The 21,218-nt window shown below is 39.9% G+C and overlaps 3 protein-coding genes and 3 pseudogenes across 3 annotated transcripts; all 6 read left to right on the forward strand.

Annotated features, from left to right (window-relative positions):
• Positions 1–279: 279 nt before the first annotated feature.
• On the forward strand, positions 280–3,188 carry LOC110760619 (high mobility group B protein 6-like). The gene is made up of 9 exons (XM_021962918.2): positions 280–815; positions 1,298–1,405; positions 1,487–1,758; positions 1,844–1,949; positions 2,044–2,109; positions 2,208–2,378; positions 2,478–2,575; positions 2,666–2,750; positions 2,849–3,188. The coding sequence occupies exons 1-9, from the start codon at positions 342–344 to the stop codon at positions 2,975–2,977; spliced, it is 1,509 nt and encodes a 502-aa protein (XP_021818610.2). The 5' UTR covers positions 280–341; the 3' UTR covers positions 2,978–3,188.
• A 374-nt stretch (positions 3,189–3,562) lies between these two features.
• Positions 3,563–7,175, forward strand: LOC110760620 (Transmembrane amino acid transporter family protein). Its single transcript, XM_021962919.2, has 7 exons — positions 3,563–3,838; positions 3,953–4,183; positions 4,914–5,011; positions 5,145–5,331; positions 5,827–5,957; positions 6,196–6,432; positions 6,618–7,175. Exons 1-7 carry the CDS (start codon positions 3,751–3,753, stop codon positions 7,005–7,007), a joined length of 1,362 nt encoding a protein of 453 aa, XP_021818611.1. The 5' UTR covers positions 3,563–3,750; the 3' UTR covers positions 7,008–7,175.
• Positions 7,176–8,077: 902 nt separating this feature from the next.
• Positions 8,078–9,508, forward strand: LOC110760621 (uncharacterized). The gene has a single exon (XM_021962921.2). It carries the CDS (start codon positions 8,394–8,396, stop codon positions 9,201–9,203), a length of 810 nt encoding a protein of 269 aa, XP_021818613.1. The 5' UTR covers positions 8,078–8,393; the 3' UTR covers positions 9,204–9,508.
• Positions 9,509–11,656: 2,148 nt separating this feature from the next.
• On the forward strand, positions 11,657–13,407 carry LOC110760675 (hydroquinone glucosyltransferase pseudogene; annotated as a pseudogene).
• Positions 13,408–14,490: 1,083 nt separating this feature from the next.
• On the forward strand, positions 14,491–16,576 carry LOC148294520 (hydroquinone glucosyltransferase pseudogene; annotated as a pseudogene).
• Positions 16,577–17,887: 1,311 nt separating this feature from the next.
• LOC110760671 (hydroquinone glucosyltransferase pseudogene) lies at positions 17,888–20,112 on the forward strand (annotated as a pseudogene).
• The last annotated feature ends 1,106 nt before the right edge of the window (positions 20,113–21,218 follow it).

The following is a 21,218-nucleotide window of genomic DNA, read 5'->3' on the forward strand; positions in this document are numbered from 1 at the left end:
AAATTTTATTTATCACTTCCTTTTGGCCAATATGGAAGGAAACTATCAAATTAAAGAAAAAAAGAATCATGTGTGGAAGATAATTCAAATTGTGCTCTCTATATGGCAAGAACTTGTGCCCGCTTCCTAGTTTCTACCAACGGTCAAAAAAGGCCAAGCCCCGGACCTCCAACAACTATCCAATCTCAAAAATTAATTTGAATTTTAAAAATCTTACCGTTGGGTCTCCCCCGCCTTCTCCATATAAACACCGCTCTCTTCCACTCAACAACCACTCAAAATCAAAATCCTCCAACCTCCATCTCTCTCTCTCTCTCTCTCTCTCTCTCTCTCTCTGTGCTATGGCTGACACTGCAGTTGCCGAAGTGCCCACAAGGAAGGCAAGGACCAATCGAAGGGCGCTCAAGGACAAAAACCCATCTGGAAACGAAGCCAATATCCAGGCCGGCAAGGTCTCCGAACCCGATCCCAGCCCGATCCAAGCGGTATCTCAAGCCGACCTGGCAAAGGAGAACCATGAGAGCCTCTCTCACCCTCGCGCATCCCCCAAGAAATCGAAATCGAAATCGAAGGCCGCGGCCTCCAAGAAACAGTCCAAGGAGACCCAATCGTCTTTCGAGAAAGATCTGCAAGAAATGCAAGAGAAGCTTCAGGAAATGAGGCTTGAGAAGGAGAAGACTGAAGAGCTGTTGAAGGAGAAAGATGAGATCTTGAAGCTCAAGGAGGAAGAGCTTGAAACCAAGGGCCGAGAGCAAGACAAGCTTCAGATGGAGTTGAAGAAGCTGCAGAAGCTGAAGGAGTTCAAACCCACCATGGTGTGTATTTCTCGATCCCCTTTTGTTTCTTCGTTTCTGTGTTTACTGTTCTTGTGTTGTGTAGTTGCTGAGAAAATGTATTCAAGATTTGAAATTTGGTTTGATGATTCTTGATTTAGGGTTCTTATATGTTGTTTGGGTATTTTTTTGGAAAAATTAAAACCTCGATTCTTGATTTAGGTTCTTAGGGTTTTCTTTGTCGATCCCCTTTATTTTTCTTCAGTTTTATCTTTATTTTCTCCTGGATTCTTTTGTTGCATTAGACTCTGGCTGGTTTCTGAGAGAATGGGCAAAACTTTAAAAACCTGAAATTTGGTTTGATGATCCTTGATTTTGGGTTTTTCGTTTGTTTGGTTACTGGTAAATTGTGAGAAAATGTGCAAGCTTGGGTTCTTAATTTATAGGTTCTTAGGTGATTTGATCAAATTAATGCTATAATCTTGAAATGGGATTTGACACAATTGTTATTATATCCTTGTCAGGCATTCCCAATTGTTCAATCACTGAACGACAAGAAAAAGAAGGGGTGTCCTGAAAAGAAAAGGCCAGCCCCTCCTTATGTCCTATGGTGCAAAGATCAATGGAATGAGGTAAAGAGACAGAGTATAATTTGGTTCTGGGGATTTGAATGTGAAACCGTTTCTAAATTCTCATTTGGGATTTTGATGCAGATCAAGAAGGAGAACCCTGAGGCAGAGTTCAAAGAAATCTCAAACATTTTGGGGGCCAAGTGGAAGAACGTCACTGCTGAAGAGAAAAAGCCTTATGAAGAGAGGTACCAGGCTGAGAAGGAAGCTTATTTGCAAGTGACAGCAAAAGAGAAGCGCGAGAGTGAAGCAATGCATCTATTGGAGGAGGAGCACAAGCAGAAGACAGCTATGGAGTTGCTTGAACAATACCTGCAGTTCAAACAAGAAGCAGAGAAAGACAACAAGAAAACCAAGTAAAACTCATCTCTCTCCCTCTCTCTCTCTCTGTCTATCTAGGAGACTATAAAATTGATAATTTTACTTATTTTGGATTTACAGGAAAGAAAAGGATCCATTGAAACCCAAGCAACCGATGTCAGCATTTTTCCTGTTCACAAATGAGAGGCGAGCAGCTCTGGTTGCAGAGAGCAAAACTGTCCCTGAGGTAATTGAAAATCACCATCCCCATTTGAAAAAGCTCCATCCATATTTACTCATTTGATCTCTTTTAATTTGTCAACTTTGGGACTATTTTGTAGATTGCAAAGATCACAGGTGAAGAATGGAAAAACATGACAGAGAAACAAAAACGTCCATACGAAGAGGTAGCAAGCACATAAAAGCTTTTTCCTTCTCTTTTGTGATGTTATTTTCCCTGCGCCAGCTAACATAATAAGTTCATGGGTTTCTTCGAAACTTGCAGATGGCAAAGAAGAACAAGGAGAAGTACATGCAAGAGATAGAGGTTTACAAACAGACGAAGGAAGAGGAAGCTTCCAGTCTTAAAAAGGAAGAGGAAGAGCTGATGAAACTGCAAAAGCATGAAGCCTTGCAGCTGCTTAAGAAGAAGGAGAAGACAGAAAACATCATTAAGGTTTGCTAGTCAAATTGTTCACTGATTATTATTGTTTCTGTCACATGTTTTTTTTTCTTTTCTTCTAAATGATTACTAATCAAGTTGTAAAATAAATAGAAAACAAAGGAGGAACAGAAGAAGAAGAAGGAAGAAAAGAAGAATGCTGATGATCCCAACAAGCCCAAGAAGCCTGCCTCCTCATACATCTTGTTCAGGTAAAAAAAATCACTCAGTAAATGTTGCAAACCACCCCCCCGGTAAAAGAGAAAAATAGCTGATTTGTGGTTTTCTTTTGAATACTGTAGCAAGGAGGCAAGAAAGAGTCTACTGGAGGAGAGACCAGGGACCAACAGCTCCACCATCACTGCACTGATTTCGGTGAAATGGAAGGTGGGTTTCCCTCCTTTCATTCAGAATTGCATTTGGTAACATTTTTCTTTTGGTTGATTAATTAAACTCATCCTTTTTCTGCTGTTGGGGTTGTATAGGAATTGAGTGAAGAAGAGAGGAAGCCTTGGAATGACAAGGCTGCTGAAGCAATGGAGGCATACAAGAAGGAGCTAGAAGAATACAACAAAAGTGTTGCTGCTTCTGCTGCTGCAACCTCTCTCTGTTGATTCTCATTCATTCATGCTCAAGTGTTTTTTGAGCACATGTAGGTCATGTCCATCAGTTTGATGGGCCTTAGGCGCCCTAATCTGACTTTGATCTCTGTAATTTTTTTTAAAATTTTCAATTTTGATGTCAACTTTTAGCCTTGGCAAGAATGAATGAATGGCCCGTCTGTTTTTTTCAATGAAGTATTATTGGCCATTGACATTTTTTTAACACTGAACGACTTCACACCAACAACAACAATGCAAGTGGGTTTGTTTGAAAGTGCCTTGCTTTCCAAAAACGAACAGGGGTTTCACACCAACAACAACGCCGCAAGCGGCTTTGTTTGAAAGTGACTTGCTTTCCAAAAACGAACAAACAGTGACCAAAACGCGCCGTTTAAGATACTTTCTTTTGCTGGGTTGCAAACAAAATAGATAATTTATTCCTTCACGCCAGCGTGTATGCTAAACGAAAAGACCAAATCGACCCCTCCTCCCCCCACTTGCAACGAAAACAGACAAAGCAGAAGGGGGCAATTCTGTAAAATCAGGTAGTGAGAGAGAGGCTCACTTTGAATAACTGGAATAAGTTAAAAGCCATTCCTCTCTGTAACCACCTACCTCATTTGTGTTTGTTTTTTCCCCTCGGGCGGCAAATGTTCTCTCCGCACCCCGCGCACTTTAGCCCTTAGTTTACTCCTCCAGAGCGGAAGAACCTAAAAGACTAAGCCTTCAGCTCAGTCCTCACCAACCTGCGCACCCCTGCACCACCGATCCGCGGCTCTCACCAAATGATGCCGGAGCCTCCGAACCCGGCACCGTTCCTCGAGACCAGCCGCGACGAAGACGCCGGCGCAGTCTTCGTCCTCCAATCAAAAGGTCGCACATTTTTCATATTCCTTCTAATTTTGTTTTTGTTTTCGTCCAATTTTATTAATTTATCTGGTTTATTATGTATGCTTTACGTAATATTATTTATTATTTATTATACAGGGCAGTGGTGGCATGCGGGGTTCCATCTGACGACGGCAATAGTGGGGCCTACACTACTGACGCTGCCGTACGCGTTCCGAGGCCTCGGGTGGGGCCCAGGGTTCCTGTGCTTGACCACCATGGGCGTCGTCACCTTCTACTCCTACTACCTCATGTCCAAAGTGCTCGACCACTGCGAGAAGGCTGGCCGCCGCCACATCCGATTCCGTGAACTCGCCGCCGATGTCTTAGGTAACTCTGAGCAAAAACTCTAACACGACGTCGTTTGGTAAAATGGTTGGTAATTCGGTTTATGTTTGTTGCCCAAAAAAAAACTAATTAACTTAACCACCACACGTTTTTGCTTTCCTCTTACGTCTTGAATTTTTTGAATTTCTTTTGAATTTTGCATGTTTTTGTTATATTTTTCTTTTGTTGCGCGATTTTTTATATAAATGAAATCGAAACAGTCGTGTTTGCGTCCTTTTGGGGCGGCGGCAGACTCGTTTACAGGTTTCGCTCCGGTTGTTTCTCTGGTGCTCTGCTCTTTGAGCTTTGACTTCTCCATCTGACGACGTTGAAGTACACGTGGCTCTTGCCCACAAAACTTGTGGGGTGTAAATGTAGTGGGATTGTGACACGTGTATGTAATTGCAATTGAGTCGGGTCGGGTCTGACCTGGTCGTCCAGAACCCGGCCTAGGCTCTTACGCCGGTAGGGAAAGTTGAAAACTTGAAACCCCTACCAATCTTTTATCTTTTATTTTTTTTGTTAGTGGAGAAAGCTGCAAAGCAGCAGGGAATTTATTCTGTTTGTTAAACGTTAGTCCGAAATTGGTGCACAAATTGGATTTGATTAATACAAAAAAGGCTACATTGTTTATTAGTGGTGCTCTCTGTGTCTGTCCTGCTTGAATTAGAAATGTAGAATCTTTAAATTGTATTAACTGAAAGTGTGTGGGGCGTTTTGGTTTTGTTTACAGGGTCAGGATGGATGTTTTATTTTGTGATATTCATTCAAACGGCCATAAACACTGGGGTTGGAATTGGAGCAATTTTGCTGGCTGGAGAATGCCTCAAGGTATGGTATCATTATTATCTCATCAGAACATGAGCTTCCAAGAGTATCAATAGAAAATTGGTTTATTGTGAACTGATTCCTATTTTAGTAACCTTGCATTATCTTGATTGTCTCTTTTTTTTTTTTTGGCAAGATTATGTATTCAGACCTTTCTCCCAATGGATCTCTGAAATTGTACCACTTCATAGCCATGGTTACAGTGGTAATGATAGTCATCTCTCAGCTTCCAACTTTCCACTCCCTCAGGCACATCAACTTTGGTTCGCTGCTTCTCAGCTTGGGCTACTCATTCCTGGTGGTTGGTGCTTGTATTTATGCAGGTATTGAATCCTTCAACATCCCTTCAGCATCGTCATTTATATACGCACCACTCATGCATATAATTGCATGTGTATCTTGCTTGTAACTTTCCGCTCTTTTATCGTACTCATGCATCATCAAAACAGAAAGAAAATGACTTGAATTGTTCCCTGGTGCCAAAACTAGCGTTGTGTCATTGACAACTCTTACCCCTCTGAATTAGGAATGCGGAATTGAATTTGTATGACATGCATCATGCATGTTAGCATGGGCTTCTATTGTTAATAAATACTCAAAGGAATGCCTTGTGTAATCCTCGAGAAGGGGTTCGACGATTATCAAGTTTCTAGGTAAAGCATTAGACTTGGAGCTTTCAATTGTCAACAGTAATGATGGTTTATTTTTCACTGAAGGGGCCAGATATAACCAGTTGAGTTATTTGATCATGAAATTTATTTATCTATTTTAAGAAAGCAAGTCCTAATCCTGTGGTAAACATTTCTTTTTTCCTCTAGGTACGTCTAAGAATGCCCCTGTGAGGGACTATTCCTTAGAATCTTCGAATTCAGCAAAGCTGTTTAATGCCTTCACTTCCATCTCCATAATTGCTGCTATCTTCGGGAACGGAATTCTTCCTGAAATACAAGTAACTACAGCCTCTTTGGAACTTTCTATTAGTTGCAAAATTTCAAGCTTTCTCATGCCAGTTGGCACATCCATTACATGATCTGGTTGATTTAACAAGACTGCTTGGGAACATGTGCGCAAGTTCCCATCTAGTTTTAGTGTGAAAATCATAAACATCAAAAAATTAGGTCAAGCAATCACTTGTTTGACATATGCTTTTTTATTTAATTCTATCATGTGCCCATGGATCAATGCAGGCAACTTTGGCGCCACCAGCTACTGGAAAGATGTTTAAAGGTCTTGTCATGTGTTACACTGTAATTTTCGTTACTTTCTACTCAACTGCAGTGTCCGGATACTGGGTGTTTGGGAACAAAGCTAGTTCAAACATTATACTGAGCCTAATGCCAGATGAGGGACCTTCTCTGGCTCCAACTTGGGTTCTTGCAGTTACTGTGATCTTTGTACTCCTTCAGCTTTTAGCCATTGGCCTGGTAAGCTTACTCATGTGCTTTTCATACCAAGTTGAAAATTACAGTCTATAACAGGAGGGAAAAATTACTACAATGGTGGAGGGAAAACCTTTCTGTACAGTTGTCTGGAACTGAAAATTGAAAGTTTGATTTTTCAAGCCTATTTAAAGTTGCATTTGAGGTGATATTTCTCAAATATGATGCAGGTTTATTCTCAAGTTGCTTATGAGATCATGGAAAAGAAATCAGCTGATGTCAATCAAGGAATGTTTTCAAAAAGGAATCTCATTCCTCGAATAATTCTCCGATCCCTGTACATGCTGCTCTGCGGTTTTTTTGCAGCAATGCTTCCATTTTTTGGAGACATAAGCGGTGTGGTTGGAGCTGTTGGCTTCATCCCTTTAGATTTCATCCTGCCAATGCTTCTCTACAACAAGACCTATAAGCCTCCAAAATCAACCTTCATTTATTGGATCAACATATCTATAATGATCGTGTTCACAGGCGCCGGAATTTTGGGCACATTTTCATCTGTAAGGAAACTGGTTCTTGATGCCAGCAAATTTAAGCTGTTTAGTGATGATGTGGTTGATTAAAAGCTTGTACATAAAACCACACAGCAGCCTTTGCTTGTGAAATGTACAATCTAATTAACCCCCTTTGCCAGGGAGAAACTGTACCGTTTAGTGGCCTTGTAATATCCTAATTAAGCTGATTTGCAATTTATTCAAATATAAGCTTAAACTAAACAAATTATGAGTATATATTCTAATCTGAGAGATTATATTTGATCAAATGGTAGTTGCTACCAAATCTCAGTTTGGTGTGATGGTGCAAGAAAACCTGTCTAGTTTCTAAAACTTGGGCCAAGTTTTATTTATTTATTTTAATCATGTAGGATATTAATATCTCAATTTAATATTAATTAAAAGCGTGGGTTTTCATAATTGATCCCTTCACATTGAGTCATTGACATGAGATTTTTGGAAGACACATTCCCATTGATTAATTTAAGCCCTATTGACCCAACTACATAGAAAATACTTATACTCAAATGAAAATTGGGATACGATTGCACGCCGTGGTCATGTGATCTGTACATTTCCTTGTTTTAGGTATATCAGAGGAAATCGAACCCTTGACCTAAACAATTTTGATAAACAAGCACTTGAAGGATACGATGACACCTTCTCATGTACCATATCAAATACTTGAACAAATTCGATCTGAAATCTTAGACAAAAAGTCTAAGCAACATGCCCATCAACAATTAATATAAAACAAAGACGCATAGAAAGGGAATAAATATATATATTATTATACCTGCCTCTGCTGATTTGTATGAGACAAAAATAATGGAAAAGTAGTCACTCGCTTCCATTACCTGCAATTCCTAATAATTATTTTAAAACTAAAAATTATTTTTATCCGGAGACATCGGACTTAATATTAAAAAAGAAAAACTATGAGATCAATGGTTTTTTTTCGTCACAACTAAATGTTTAGATGATTTTCAATTTGTTTGATTTTTACAAATTTGAGATCGTTGAAATAAAATTCATAATAAGAAAAGTGGATTATGACCATATATATCCTGAAAGAGAAAGACTGGTTGTTGTTAGTTATCTTTCCTTTTTGTTTTGTAATAAGATAAGACTGGAAATGTCAAAGGTAACTCTGTCTCTCTCTCTTTTTCAATGAGCTGATGCTTAATAAATGGGAAGCTTTGTAAAGCTTGACACGGCAAAGATCTGAAAGAAAAGTTATGATCCAAATATGAAGGCCGTGAACAATCTGCAATTTGCTACCACCTCCACCTCCACCTCCCTCTTTTTAGTTTCATGTCATCATAACTCATAACTAACGCGTTTCAATCTTCACCAACCATTTTTTAAACCCAAACTTCTACATATACTCGAGCTTCCAAGCAACACCACCTCTCTCTCTCTCTCTCTCTCTCTCTCTCTCAAGTTAAGAAAGTAATGGAGGTCGGTGCTTATAGCTCAAGCGGCAAAGAGCACTTATCCTCAAATCCGCGCAGACGCTCACAGCAAGAGTTCGAGTCTCATCCTGCCACTCCGATGAACCAAAAGAAATCACAAGAACACAAGGCACATCAATATAAAGTGATGAAAGTCGGAGAAGCTTATAACGCAAGTGGCAAAGATCACTTATTACCCTCAAACCCTCGTCGTCGCTCACTGCAAGAGTTCGACTCCCGTCCAACCCTGAATCAAAAGAAAGATCAACAACACAATGAAAATCAATCTAAAGCCTTGGTTCTCAACAAGTCCAGGCCGGTGTGGGATTGTGGCAGCTCACTCTACGACTCGGTAGAGCTCGACTCGTTCAAGCGCCAACTCGACTCGGCCATATCATGCAGAACCATGTCAATGCCTCATCTGTCTGATCGCCGAGTTCTTCCTCCTCCTCGTCCTCCTTCACAGCCAGCCATAACAGCCTCCAACAAAAAACCCTTGTCAAACAAGCTCTCTCGCTCAATTCAGAAGCTTCTTAGGTCCGTGTTCAAGCCAAACAAATCAAGCAACAGCAACAACAACAACAATTCTGGTGTCGTTTTTAGATTGCCAGATCATCCCCAGGCCAACATCAAGGACGGGTTTTATGTTGTGTACGACAAGACAGGTGCACTTACGACAATTCCTGAGGTGGTTCCTCATGAGTTTGATTTCGGTGATCTCTCCCCGGAGATTGGGGCGTTGGTCGGGAGGACAACCTCGGAGCGATTTACAGCTACTAGTACTTCTAATATTGGTATTTCATGTGCTTAATTAATGATTATATAGTTTAATTATTATATAATTAGCTATAATAATACTAGTTTTTGCATATATTATAAGTATTTAATATGGCTTTTACAATTTTATGTGTAAAGGAAAGAAGAGATTAATGTGTTATGATCGATGCTATTAATTATTTATTTATAATATCATGTTTCTTGGGGTTTATAACTTTGACAAGTTCATCCATTTGTATTATTGACTGCTTTATGTGGTCAATGTATATGTGCCTTGGGTCAATTGCATGGCTTCGATCTAGGGTTAAATATATTATTTAACTCCCACCTTTTAGGCTACTTACTCTTCGTCCAGTAATAGAGATTTTCTGAAAGGGTGGTGATTTTCCCACTCCCCTTTTGTCCACTTACACTCCCTTTTGTTTTTTAATAGTTTTTACTATAACAAAAAGGGAGTGTAAATGGACAAAAAAGGAGTGTGAACATACAATTTCTAACAAAGGGAGTGTAAGTGGATAAAAGAGGAGTGGGAAAATCAGCTCCCTTATGAAAATACGATATCATAAGTTTTCAATTATGATCGTATATTAATATATACGATTTTAATTTGCAGTCTAACAATATAACAGATTTTAATCTTTAATATCGTCCGGTAATAAAGCTACAATAGTAGTAGCTAGCATCACTACCATGACACAAGTACTATGCATGGGTTTAGTAGGGAATAAATAAATAAATTTGGCAAATAAAAATCATATATAATATATCCATGATATTTTACAGAATTGTAATTTAATAAGAAATAGTAACTAGACAAAACCTACTTGCCCAATATCATATTGGAAGAAATTGACAATAGAGATAGAGTCGTTGAAATGTATCTATCGAGTGTATCTTTATCATCGTCATATGTGATGAAAGCGTTTTGAATACTTGTCCTTATTCAATTAAGGACCTAATTACAGGATGATGATGGTGAATGGTAACAAATATTAATAATTTATTAACGGAATTTATTACCGAGAATGAAATGGAGTAACTATAATGGGACAACACGACATAATTCGTATACATACAGAAATCTTAACGCGATCGTTCGCCCATACTATACCACATATCATAAGATCTTATTCGAGTACCACACAATAATTTCTTAATGGGTGATTATTATGCCTCCATGTGTCCAAAACCAGCTATGCATATTGGTAAAATGTCGGTTAAAATGGCAGTTGGGACCAGGTTGTTTATGTAGAAGGCCTTCTTGACACCTCTAGGTAGGTAAGCCTCTTAAATTTTAGACCAGTGACCTATCAGGATCAATGTCCTCCTCATCAAATACATGACAAAGTGAGTAAATGAGCTATAATTTGGGCCAAGTACAAACTTCAAAACTTCAAATTTTCAAAACCCAAACAAGGAAAAAATCAATTAATTCTCACTATGAAGAAAACTTTGTGTTTAAGAAGGAATCAATGAAGAAAATCATCCTAGTCCTTCCCCTTGGGATCTAATCTGGCCCAAAATTGGTCGATTTGCAGCAAGATTGGGCTTTTCATCATCATGTCCAAAACTCGACCCAAAAAGAAATAAATTGCTTTTGGAAACTCTTTATCTGTTGGTTCCTCCAACATAACATAATAGGCAGCATTTGAGGAAGAACAGAGAAAAGCTTGTACGTCCTTTTCTAGGCTTTGGAGTAGTGTTCTTGAAAAGGACTTGAGGGTTAATTTGTCATATCAAACTTGATTGTATTTGAAATTAGAGATGCAAAGTCGGCAGATTAGAGACCAATCCAATACTTATTATGTGGTCATATTACTGTAATATTCTATAATTTCTCCATTTTGAGACTAACTGTATTAACTTATGAGGAACATGTGAGATTTCAAAAAACAAATGTAGATTTTGTTAATCTTAATATGCTTTCCACTTTCTCCTTCATCAATTGGCAATACGAGGAAAACACGAGATTTGTTTTAAATTCATTACGTAGTTAATAAACTCTACTAATTCTTTTCTTGGCTCCATTGAAAACGTAAGTATGTCACAGTCTCAGTTGATTTAAAACTTTTATAATGTTTGAAAGTCATATGTTCTTTCAATTAATACCAAGGACACAAAAGCTATTTATTAGTCACCAAATAATGATAGGTAATCACTTTTATTAACGAATAATCTTAGATAGTATCTATATCATACAATGAACAAACAAACGAAAAAGATTATTCGATCACACTAAAACCAGTAGGAAATGGTCATACAAATGTAGCAAATTAAATGGTTGTCTTCCTCATTAAAAATTTGAAATTTTTAATGAAGATGAAAGTAGACTGAACAATGGTACATAGTTTACGTGTGCATGATGTGAGTGGTGATGTCAGATTTGAGAGGGAAATCTACGTAAAACAAACCTTTCTAGGGGTTTTGCTTTTGGTTAAAGTTAAAGAAATCAAAGCACAAATAGACCAAAAACAAAAAGCCACGCAGTCTCAGTCGTGAGTGAGCCCATGACCTTATCATCCCACCAAAGATTCCACTATCTCCTCCTTATAATTATCTCCATCTTTCTTCCATATTCGTTCATTTCAACACCCAAAAACCCTAGAGTTTACTTACACTACAATGGCTTTAGACACCCATGGCCAGCAGCAGAATCTCATCAAGCCACCCCATGTTGCCTTTGTCCCAACTCCAGGCATAGGCCATCTCACTCCCCTCGTTGAGCTAGCCAAACGACTCGTCGTCCATCATAACTTCACCATCACGTTCATCATCCCAAACGACGGGTCTCACTTGGCACCCCAAAAGAAACTCCTTGAAGCCCTCGACCCTCGGGCCATATCCTACATCTTCCTCCCTCCTGTGAGCTTCGATGACCTCCCTGACGACGTTATGGTCGAAACTAAAATCGCCCTCACCTTGACTCGGTCCCTCTCTGCTCTGCGCGACTCACTTATGGTACTAACCGAGTCAACTCGTCTAGTGGCACTTGTCGTTGATCTTTTTGGTGCCGATACCTTCGATGTTGCCAATGAACTCCACGTGTCCCCTTACATATTTTTCCCCTCTGCAGCTTTGGGTTTGTCGCTTGTATTTCATTTCCCACACCTGCACGAGACCACTACTTGTGAGTATAGGGACTTGCCTGAACCGATCCAACTTCCGGGTTGTGTTCCCCTTCACGGTCGGGATTTCATGGATCCAGTTCAAGACCGGTCCAATGAGGCCTATAAAGTGATGGTTCGGATGTGCAACAAGCATAGGTCGGCTGCTGGGATCATGGTCAATAGCTTTGTGGACTTGGAATCAGGTGCTTTCAAGGCTTTCAAGGAGCAAGGACAAGATCTTCCACCGGTTTACTCGGTTGGGCCGGTGATAAAGACCGGTTCAGCAGATGGGTTTGAAAGGAATGAGTGTTTGAAGTGGCTTGACAAGCAGCCCAATAGGTCAGTGTTGTTTGTTTCATTTGGGAGTGGGGGGACTTTCTCACAAGAGCAAATGACTGAATTAGCCTTGGGACTTGAATTGAGTGGGCAGAGGTTTATTTGGGTTGTTAAGAGCCCAAATGAGACAGCTAAAAATGCAAATTATTTTAATGTCCAAGGCATTGAGGACCCTTCTGGTTTTTTACCGCATGGGTTTTTGGAAAGGACCAAAGAGGTAGGCCTAGTGTCCCATCTTGGGCCCCACAAGTGCAAGTGCTGAGTCACGGGTCTACGAGTGGGTTTTTGACCCATTGCGGGTGGAACTCAACATTGGAGAGTATTGTGCATGGTGTGCCTTTGATTGCTTGGCCGCTCTATGCAGAGCAGAAGATAAACAAGGTGCTACTAGTTGATGGTTTGAAGGTTGCTTTGGGGGTGCAAGTGAATGAGAAGGGCATAGTTGAGAGGCAAGATATTGCTGAGGCTGTTAGGGCACTGATTGAAGGAGATGAAGGGAAATTGCTAAGGAGCAAAATGAAAGAGTTTGAAGAGGCAGCCAAATTGGCTTTAAGTCAAGAAGGGTCTTCTACCAAGTCACTTGCTGAGGTGGCTCAGGTATGGAAGAGCCTCAAAACCTAATAAACCCAAAATGTCTCAATTATTGCTTTCATAATAATGATGAGTTTATACTTTAGGGATGCAAACTCAATCTGTATTTGAATTTAGGGATGTAAGTCAGTAGATTGAGATTTTGATTTGGGATACTTCAATATAATCCCTAATTCGAATACAACATGACTTGATTCGTACGAAGTTAATTATGCATGCACACGAGGTCTCGTGTTCAAATCCCTCTTTTATTGATTGTATAAAAATAGAATAAAGTGAACTCATTATCGCTTCAATAATCAAATTATCATTCATCATTATGATTGCTAAAGTACATACTGTTTTTTTTTAAAAAGATAGAAGGTAAAGTACGTACTATTAACAAGTAATATTACATAGTACATATCATATATGCTCATGACATGTGTCATTTTCTTTACACTTAAAATAATGTCAAACAACCTACCTTTTGTTTTTCACATTTACCCTTATTTGATGTATTGACTTTACTTTAATTTATTAATTTTTTTTACAGCTTTCTTAATACTTTGTAAAAAAATATTATATTAATTTATTAAATATTTAAAAAATCAAAATAAAAAACCTATCTCAAGTAGTCCCCACCTCCTTCCCCAAAGCCCAGCACCTCCATCTTGATCACCATCTCCTTAGCGCCACCCATCCCCACCCCACCCTCTCATTACGGAACTTGATATCTTATATTCCATTAGCTAGCTTATCTGAGTTTTCCCATCCTTTAAAATCTTATAGTCAAATACCATAATTCAACAAATCCTTCCTCCATGTAACATGGAAACAGAGAACTTTGACCAGATTTTCCCCAATTTTCAACTAAACTAGCTGATTTTCAACTTCACACTTCTCTGAAAACAACCAAACAGACACCCTCAGAGAAATGGATTTCCCGTTTGAAGTCTGAAAAGTCTCAGATTACTGAAAACAAGACCAAAAGCTTATGTAACTTGTGAATAAGATTGATAGTGTTCTAAGTATGAGGAGGTGGTGAGGAGAAGGTAGGGTAGGGTGGGGTGGGAATGGGTGGTGCTAAGGAGATGGTGGTCAAGATGGAGGTGCTGGGCTTTGGGGAAGAAGGTGGGGACGGCTTGAGATAGGTTTTTTTATTTTGATTTTTTAAATATTTAATAAATTAATATAATAATTTTTTACAAAGTATTAAGAAAGCTGTAAAAAAAATTAATAAATTAAAGTAAAGTCAATATATGGAAAACAAAAGGTAGGTTGTTTGGCATTGTTTTAAGTGTAAAAAAAATAACACATGTCATTAGGGAAAGAGAGAAGGTCCAAAAGAGAAAGTTAGAGAGAAGGATGTTAGGATTCCCTAATTATGATTGCTAAAGTACATACTGTTTTTTTGGCTAAAGTCAAATGATACACAAATACAAAGGCAAAAGCAAAAGCACAAACTCAAAAGCAAAGGCAAGAAAAGTCAGATCTTATCTTCTTCTATTGGTAAGTAAAATATATGTTTAAAATATACTAATCACATTTATTATTTGTCAAACATGATTTATTAAATCAGTGAGTAACGTGACCTACTTTATGTCTTAAAAAGTTAATAAAAAGAGAAGGAAAGCCAGCCATTCTCAGTTGTGAGCCCCACGACCTTATCACCACCACCAAGGTTCTTTCTCAACATGAAAATACTTCAACACCCTCCCTCCTCTTCTTCTAGCCACCGAGAGCATTAAATACCTTCTCAAACCACCAAACCCAAGTACACTTTTCTTTCTTCTTCCATTTTCATTCCCTAAACACCAAAAGCTTCACAGTTTTCATTTGACCGCCATGGAATTGGACAACCACCACCACAACAAACTGGTCAAGCCGCCCCACGTCGCCATTGTCCCTACCCCAGGCATAGGCCACCTCATCCCCCTCGTCGAACTAGCCAAACGACTCGTCGTCCACCATAGCTTCACCTTCACATTCATCATCCCAAACGACGGGTCGCACTTGGCACCCCAAAAGAAACTCCTTGAATCCCTAGATCCCCAAGCCATATCACACATCTTCCTCCCTCCTGTGAGCTTCCATGACCTCCCTGAGGACGTTATAATCGAAACCAAAATCGCCCTCACCATGACTCGGTCCCTCTCGGCTCTACACGACTCGTTTAAGGTCCTAGCCGAGTCAACTCGGCTAGTGGCACTTGTTGTAGATCTTTTTGGCGCGGACGCCTTTGATGTGGCCAATGAATTCCACGTGTCCCCTTACATTTTTTTCCCCTCTTCAGCTATGGGCTTGTGGCTTAGTTTTCATCTCCCACACCTTGACGAGACCACTACTTATGAGTATAAGGATTTGCCTGAAAAGGTTCAACTTCCGGGTTGTGTTCCCCTTCACGGTCGGGATTTCCCGGACCCTTTTCAGGACCGGTCCAATGAGGCCTATAAAGCGATTATTCAGATTTGCAAGAAGTATAGGTCGGCTGCTGGGATCATGGTCAATAGCTTTGTGGACTTGGAACCGGGTGCTTTCAAGGCTTTCAAGGAGCAAGGACAAGGTTTTCCACAGGTTTACCCGGTTGGACCGGTAATAAAGACCGATTCAGCTGATGGTTTTGAAGAGAATGAGTGTTTGAAGTGGCTCGACAAGCAGCCCAATGGGTCAGTATTGTTTGTTTCATTCGGGAGTGGTGGGAGTTTCTCACAAGAGCAAATGACTGAATTAGCCTTTGGACTTGAATTGAGTGGGCAGAGGTTTATTTGGGTTGTTAAGAGCCCAAATGAGACAGCTAAAAATGCAAGCTATTTTAGTATCCAAGGCACTGAGGACCCTTGTGGTTTTTTACCGCATGGGTTTTTGGAGAGGATCAAAGAGGTGGGCCTAGTGGTCCCATCTTGGGCCCCACAAGTGCAAGTGCTGAGTCACGGGTCTACGAGTGGGTTTTTGACCCATTGCGGGTGGAACTCAACATTGGAGAGTATTGTGCATGGTGTGCCTTTGATTGCTTGGCCGCTCTATGCAGAGCAGAAGATAAACAAGGTGCTACTAGTTGATGGTTTGAAGGTTGCTTTGGGGGTGCAAGTGAATGAGAAGGGCATAGTGGAGAGGCAAGATATTGCTAAGGCTGTTAGGGCACTGATTGAAGGAGATGAAGGGAAATTGCTAAGGAGCAAAATGAAAGAGTTTGAAGAGGCAGCCAAAGTGGTTTTGACCCAAGAAGGGTCTTCTACCAAGTCACTTGCTGAGGTGGCTCAGATATGGAAGGGCCTCAAGATCTAATGTAACCTAGCTAATGTGTAAATTAATAATGCTTTATTTAACTATTTGGATGTATTCTTCAAGGCTGCGTTTTCTTCAAGTAAAATAATTCAAACTCATTTTCTTCGATTCTACATGTTATTAGACTTAAATGGGGACAAAACCTGTGCAAGGATTAAAGGGAAAAAGACGTGCAAGAAATTTAAGTTGTTTATAAACTCACCTAATTATTTATACGGGTCATGCTAGGGATACCAACTTGGGATACCAACTCTCTAATAGAGGTGGAGCCCACCAATGCAATGGGTCCCACTCTCTATTAGAGAGTTTCTATCCCAAGTTGGTCTCCCTAGCATTTTCCTATTTCTACCAAACAAACCACTTACGTTAACTTCATTCGTTGACTCACCGCTTCAAAAAGGTAGATGGATCATCACGTGGTTTTGTTGTTTATGTTTTTTTTCTTAGGGGCCGTTTGGTTCATGGGAAAGGAGGCATAGGAATGGGAATTCAATTGCTTTCTCATGTTTGGTAAGTCTGGGAATGGGAAACGGATTCCTGGCACATGGGAAAGTAGGGGGGAAAGTGATGCCCCCCTCTTAACTTGGGTTTTGCTTTCCCTCCTCATGGGAAAGTTTGGGAAAATGTGCCAACATTCAATGCACAATTTTCATGACTATTTTGTCCCTATGAACAATTTATAATTACAACGTATCATTAAATGCATTCTTTTTTTATTTGATTTAATATGGGTATAATTGGAAAATTATACAAATTTTGTTTTCCATTCCTACTCAAAACAAACATGGGAAAGGAAACAAAGTGAAATCTCCCGATTACTTTCCCAACATTACCAAACGTGGGAAAGGAATCTTTCATTCCCATTCCTTGGGAAATGACATGGGAATTGATTTCCCCTCAAATCCATTCCGTGAACCAAACGGGGCCTTATAGTTTTTGTTTTATATATGTTATCTTGGGATGGGATGGGAGGTACACTTGGTGCCTTCGGATGGGATGGGAGGTACACTTAGTTTTTTTGTTAAAGAAAAGGAAAAATGATAACTTTGTTGAATTTAATATGATAAATGATGACTTAGTTGGAGGAGTTTATTAAATTCAACTAAGTTATCATTTTTTGTTATCATATTAAATTCAACTAATTTATCATAATTTTCAAAAGCGAAAATTTAAAGAAATGGAAAAATGATAACTTAGTTGAATTTAATATGATAAATGATGACTTTTTTTTTTTTTTTTTGAAAGGGAACGATATATTGAGAAAAGAAATTAAAGCAAGTTACAATCTTTGGCGAGAACGTCCTGGATCGAAACAGGAGGGTCCTCTAGCCAAGAGACAAAGTCATTAACAGACAAAGAAAATCTAGCGAGGCGGTGAGCAGCCCCATTACAGAGACGCGAGACATGGGAGAGCGTTGTCTCGGGGAGATGACTCAAAAGAGTCCTAGCATCTTCAAAGAGATGGCAGAGAGGAGAGGAATCAGGACTTAGTTGGAGGAGTTTCTCACAAGAGCAATTGACTAAATTAGCCGCCTTGGGATGGGATTATCAAATCAAACTGTCATGAAAATACCTTTAACACCCCTATCCGACGGTCTCCAAAATCCTCACTCCTCATCAACACTCCCATCCATCCGACGGTCAACAAAAATCTTCCTTAAATAAACACAAACCCCACACAAAAAGCCAACCATGGAACCCACCCATGTGGCCATCGTCCCCACTCAAAAACTCAACGAACCTCACACAAATTAAAGCAACCATGGAATTAGACACCCAGCAAAAACTCAACCAACCCCATGTGGCCATCGTCCCCACTCCAGGACTGGGCCATCTCATTCCCCTAGTCGAGCTGGCCAAACGACTCGTCGTCCAGCACAACTTCACCGTCACCTTCATCATCCCCAACGACGGGTCGTCCATGACCCCGCAAAAGAAAGTCCTCCAAGCCCTTAACCCTAAGTCCATATCCTCCACCTTTCTCCCTCCCGTAGACTTTGGTGACCTCCCGGAGGACGCTCAGATCGAAGCACGAATCGCCCTCACCATGACTCGGTCCCTCTCCGCTCTACGCGACTCTCTCAAGGTCCTAGATGAGTCAACTCGCCTAGTGGCACTTGTAGTTGACGTTTTTGGAGCGGACGCTTTTGATGTGGCTAATGAATGCCATGTGGCGCCCTACGTGTTTTGGTCAACGAACGCTATGGCTTTGTCTTTTGGCCTTTATTTGCCACGGCTTGATGAGACCACTTCTTGTGCATTTAGGGACATGCCTAAACCGGTTCAGTTTCCGGGTTGCGTGCCACTCCACGGTAGGGATTTTCTGGACCCAGTTCATGATAGGAGCAATCAAGGCTACAAATCCACACTTCAGATATGCAACAAGTTGAAGTTGGCTTCGGGGATTATGGTAAACAGCTTTACAGATTTGGAACCGGAAATTTTTAAGGCTTTGAAGGAAGCCCAAGGATCACAAGGGTTTCCACCGGTTTTCCCCGTCGGACCGGTAATTAAACTCGGTTCAGCCCTTGTATCAGATGGGGATCACGAGTGTTTGGGATGGCTAGACAGGCAGCCACGTGGGTCAGTGTTATTTGTTGCGTTCGGGAGCGGTGGGACCCACTCACTTGAGCAGATGAAGGAGCTGGCTCTAGGTCTTGAAATGAGTGGGCAGAGGTTTCTTTGGGTTGTGAGGAGCCCAAATGAGACAGCTAAAAATGGTACTTATTTTACTTCTTCTTCCACTGCCCGACAGAAGGACCCATTGGGGTTTTTGCCTGATGGGTTTTTGGAGAGGACCAAAGAGGTGGGCCTAGTGGTCCCATCTTGGGCCCCACAAGTTCATGTGCTGAGTCACGCGTCAACGGGTGGGTTTTTGACCCATTGTGGGTGGAATTCAACATTGGAGAGCATAGTGAATGGCGTGCCGTTGATTGCTTGGCCGCTCTATGCAGAGCAACATATTAACGCAGTTTTGTTGGCTGATGATATAAAGATTGCATGGAGGGTCGAGATGAATGACAAGGGCATAGTGGAGGGCCAAGATATTGCCAGGTATGCAAGGGGATTGATTGAAGGAGATGAAGGGAGATTGCTGAGGAACAAGATGAAAGAGCTGAAAGAGGCAGCCAAAGTGGCCTTGAGCCAAGGAGGGTCGTCCACAGAATCACTGGCTGAGGTGGCTGAGTTATGGAAGGGCCACAATTGAGATTGGGTTTTGGTTTCTTTTAATTTTTCTCGTATGTGTTCCAATGGAGATTGATGGGGAAGTTGCTCCAAAACAAGATGAAAGATATCTGGCTTTGAGTGAAAACGGTCCTCTGCTACACCACTTGTCCATATCGCTCAAATAAAAAAGTGATTCATCTATTAGTAGTCTTATAAAATATTTTATGATTGTTGTTTAAAATATTCAAATACATGTGCCTTGTAAAATTATGTATATGATATTTGATGATTGTTGTTTTAATGATTATCATACGTTAAACTGTTTTGTATAATTCATCACTAGCACATAATATGGTAACACCTCACCCTAAACCCTAAACCCTCACTCTAAACCTCGTTGCCATGTATATTCAGTTGGTGCCCTTGTAGAAAATCTGTGCAACATACTATGGTCATCATTTGCCTTGTGAGAATGAAATGTTATGAACTGTAATTTGTTTCATTTTATAGGTTACTGCATATTCTGATGGCCATGTCAAGGTCTATGAAGAATTGGCAACTTCAGGTGATCATTTATGTAATTCAGTCTGATAATATACTACGGCCCGGAAATAAGTCTTGTTGTTTTGTTATAATAAGGACATCTACAACTTAAGTGGTAATGTACTTTCATATTCAGTGAACCAAAATAAGTGTAATTAGGTCAGGCTTGGCTTAGCTACCGGGTCTGCTAACCAAACCTTAGCGGACCCTATAGACTTCAACTCTTGTGATGAGAAGAATGACATGTGATCTTGTCATGTGGATGAAAGACATTCCGCGTAAGCATCAATTGACAAAAGGGGTGAGGATCTTATGACCTTTTCGTGTAAGATTGGGTAGTTTTTGGTTTTGTTTATAGAAATTAAATGGTATAGGGTTTATCTGTATCGTTAGTGCTAAGAATGAGTATATAACTAAATATATCGAGAGGGGCAGCTACTAAACAAAACCACTTACGTTAACTTCATTCGTAGACTCACCACGTGGTTTAGTTGTTTATTTTTTTTTATTATATATTTTTTGTTTTAAATAAATCTTTATTGTTATCTTGGGAGGTACAGTTGGTGAATCATAATTTTCAAAAGCGAAACTTAAAAAAGAAAAAAGAAGAAAGAAGAAGAAGAAGAAGAAGACAGTTTTGTCAATCATAGGGAATTTGTACTACCTAGCTACAATAATCCGATACATTTAACTTAGTTGATTTTGGGTTTTCGGAGGAAATGCTATAATGAGCTTGGTTACTCTTCTAAGAATTTAATATGATAAAAATATTGGTTGAAAACGTAGGGTATATTGGATTCATTTTCCTGAAAGTTAAAAAGATATTATCATATAATACATACACGAGTTAGGTCAGTTGGCAGTTCGATCTATTGCACCAAAGTGCAAGTACCTCTACCCATATATTAGATTAATTTAAAATAATTTAGACTATACCTTGTATTTTTTTAATATAAAAAAACTATATAATTGTAATGGAAAACCCTTACAATTAGTAAGTACACCTACTACAATGCCGACGATATATCTCATCTATT

This window comes from Prunus avium, chromosome 5 (genome assembly GCF_965620075.1).
Source record: "Prunus avium chromosome 5, drPruAviu1.hap1.1, whole genome shotgun sequence".
Classification (NCBI taxonomy): Eukaryota; Viridiplantae; Streptophyta; class Magnoliopsida; order Rosales; family Rosaceae; genus Prunus; species Prunus avium.

Bases quoted from the DNA above. Each gene is read 5' to 3' on its own strand.
- LOC110760619 (XM_021962918.2), top strand. From the start codon at position 342: ATGGCTGACACTGCAGTTGCCGAAGTGCCCACAAGGAAGGCAAGGACC. The intron at 1,950-2,043 runs GTAATTGAAAAT...ACTATTTTGTAG, and splicing joins AGAGCAAAACTGTCCCTGAG to ATTGCAAAGATCACAGGTGA. The intron at 2,751-2,848 runs GTGGGTTTCCCT...GGGGTTGTATAG, and splicing joins TGATTTCGGTGAAATGGAAG to GAATTGAGTGAAGAAGAGAG.
- LOC110760620 (XM_021962919.2), top strand. From the start codon at position 3,751: ATGATGCCGGAGCCTCCGAACCCGGCACCGTTCCTCGAGACCAGCCGC. The intron at 3,839-3,952 runs GTCGCACATTTT...TTTATTATACAG, and splicing joins CTTCGTCCTCCAATCAAAAG to GGCAGTGGTGGCATGCGGGG. The intron at 4,184-4,913 runs GTAACTCTGAGC...TTTTGTTTACAG, and splicing joins ACTCGCCGCCGATGTCTTAG to GGTCAGGATGGATGTTTTAT.
- LOC110760621 (XM_021962921.2), top strand. From the start codon at position 8,394: ATGGAGGTCGGTGCTTATAGCTCAAGCGGCAAAGAGCACTTATCCTCA.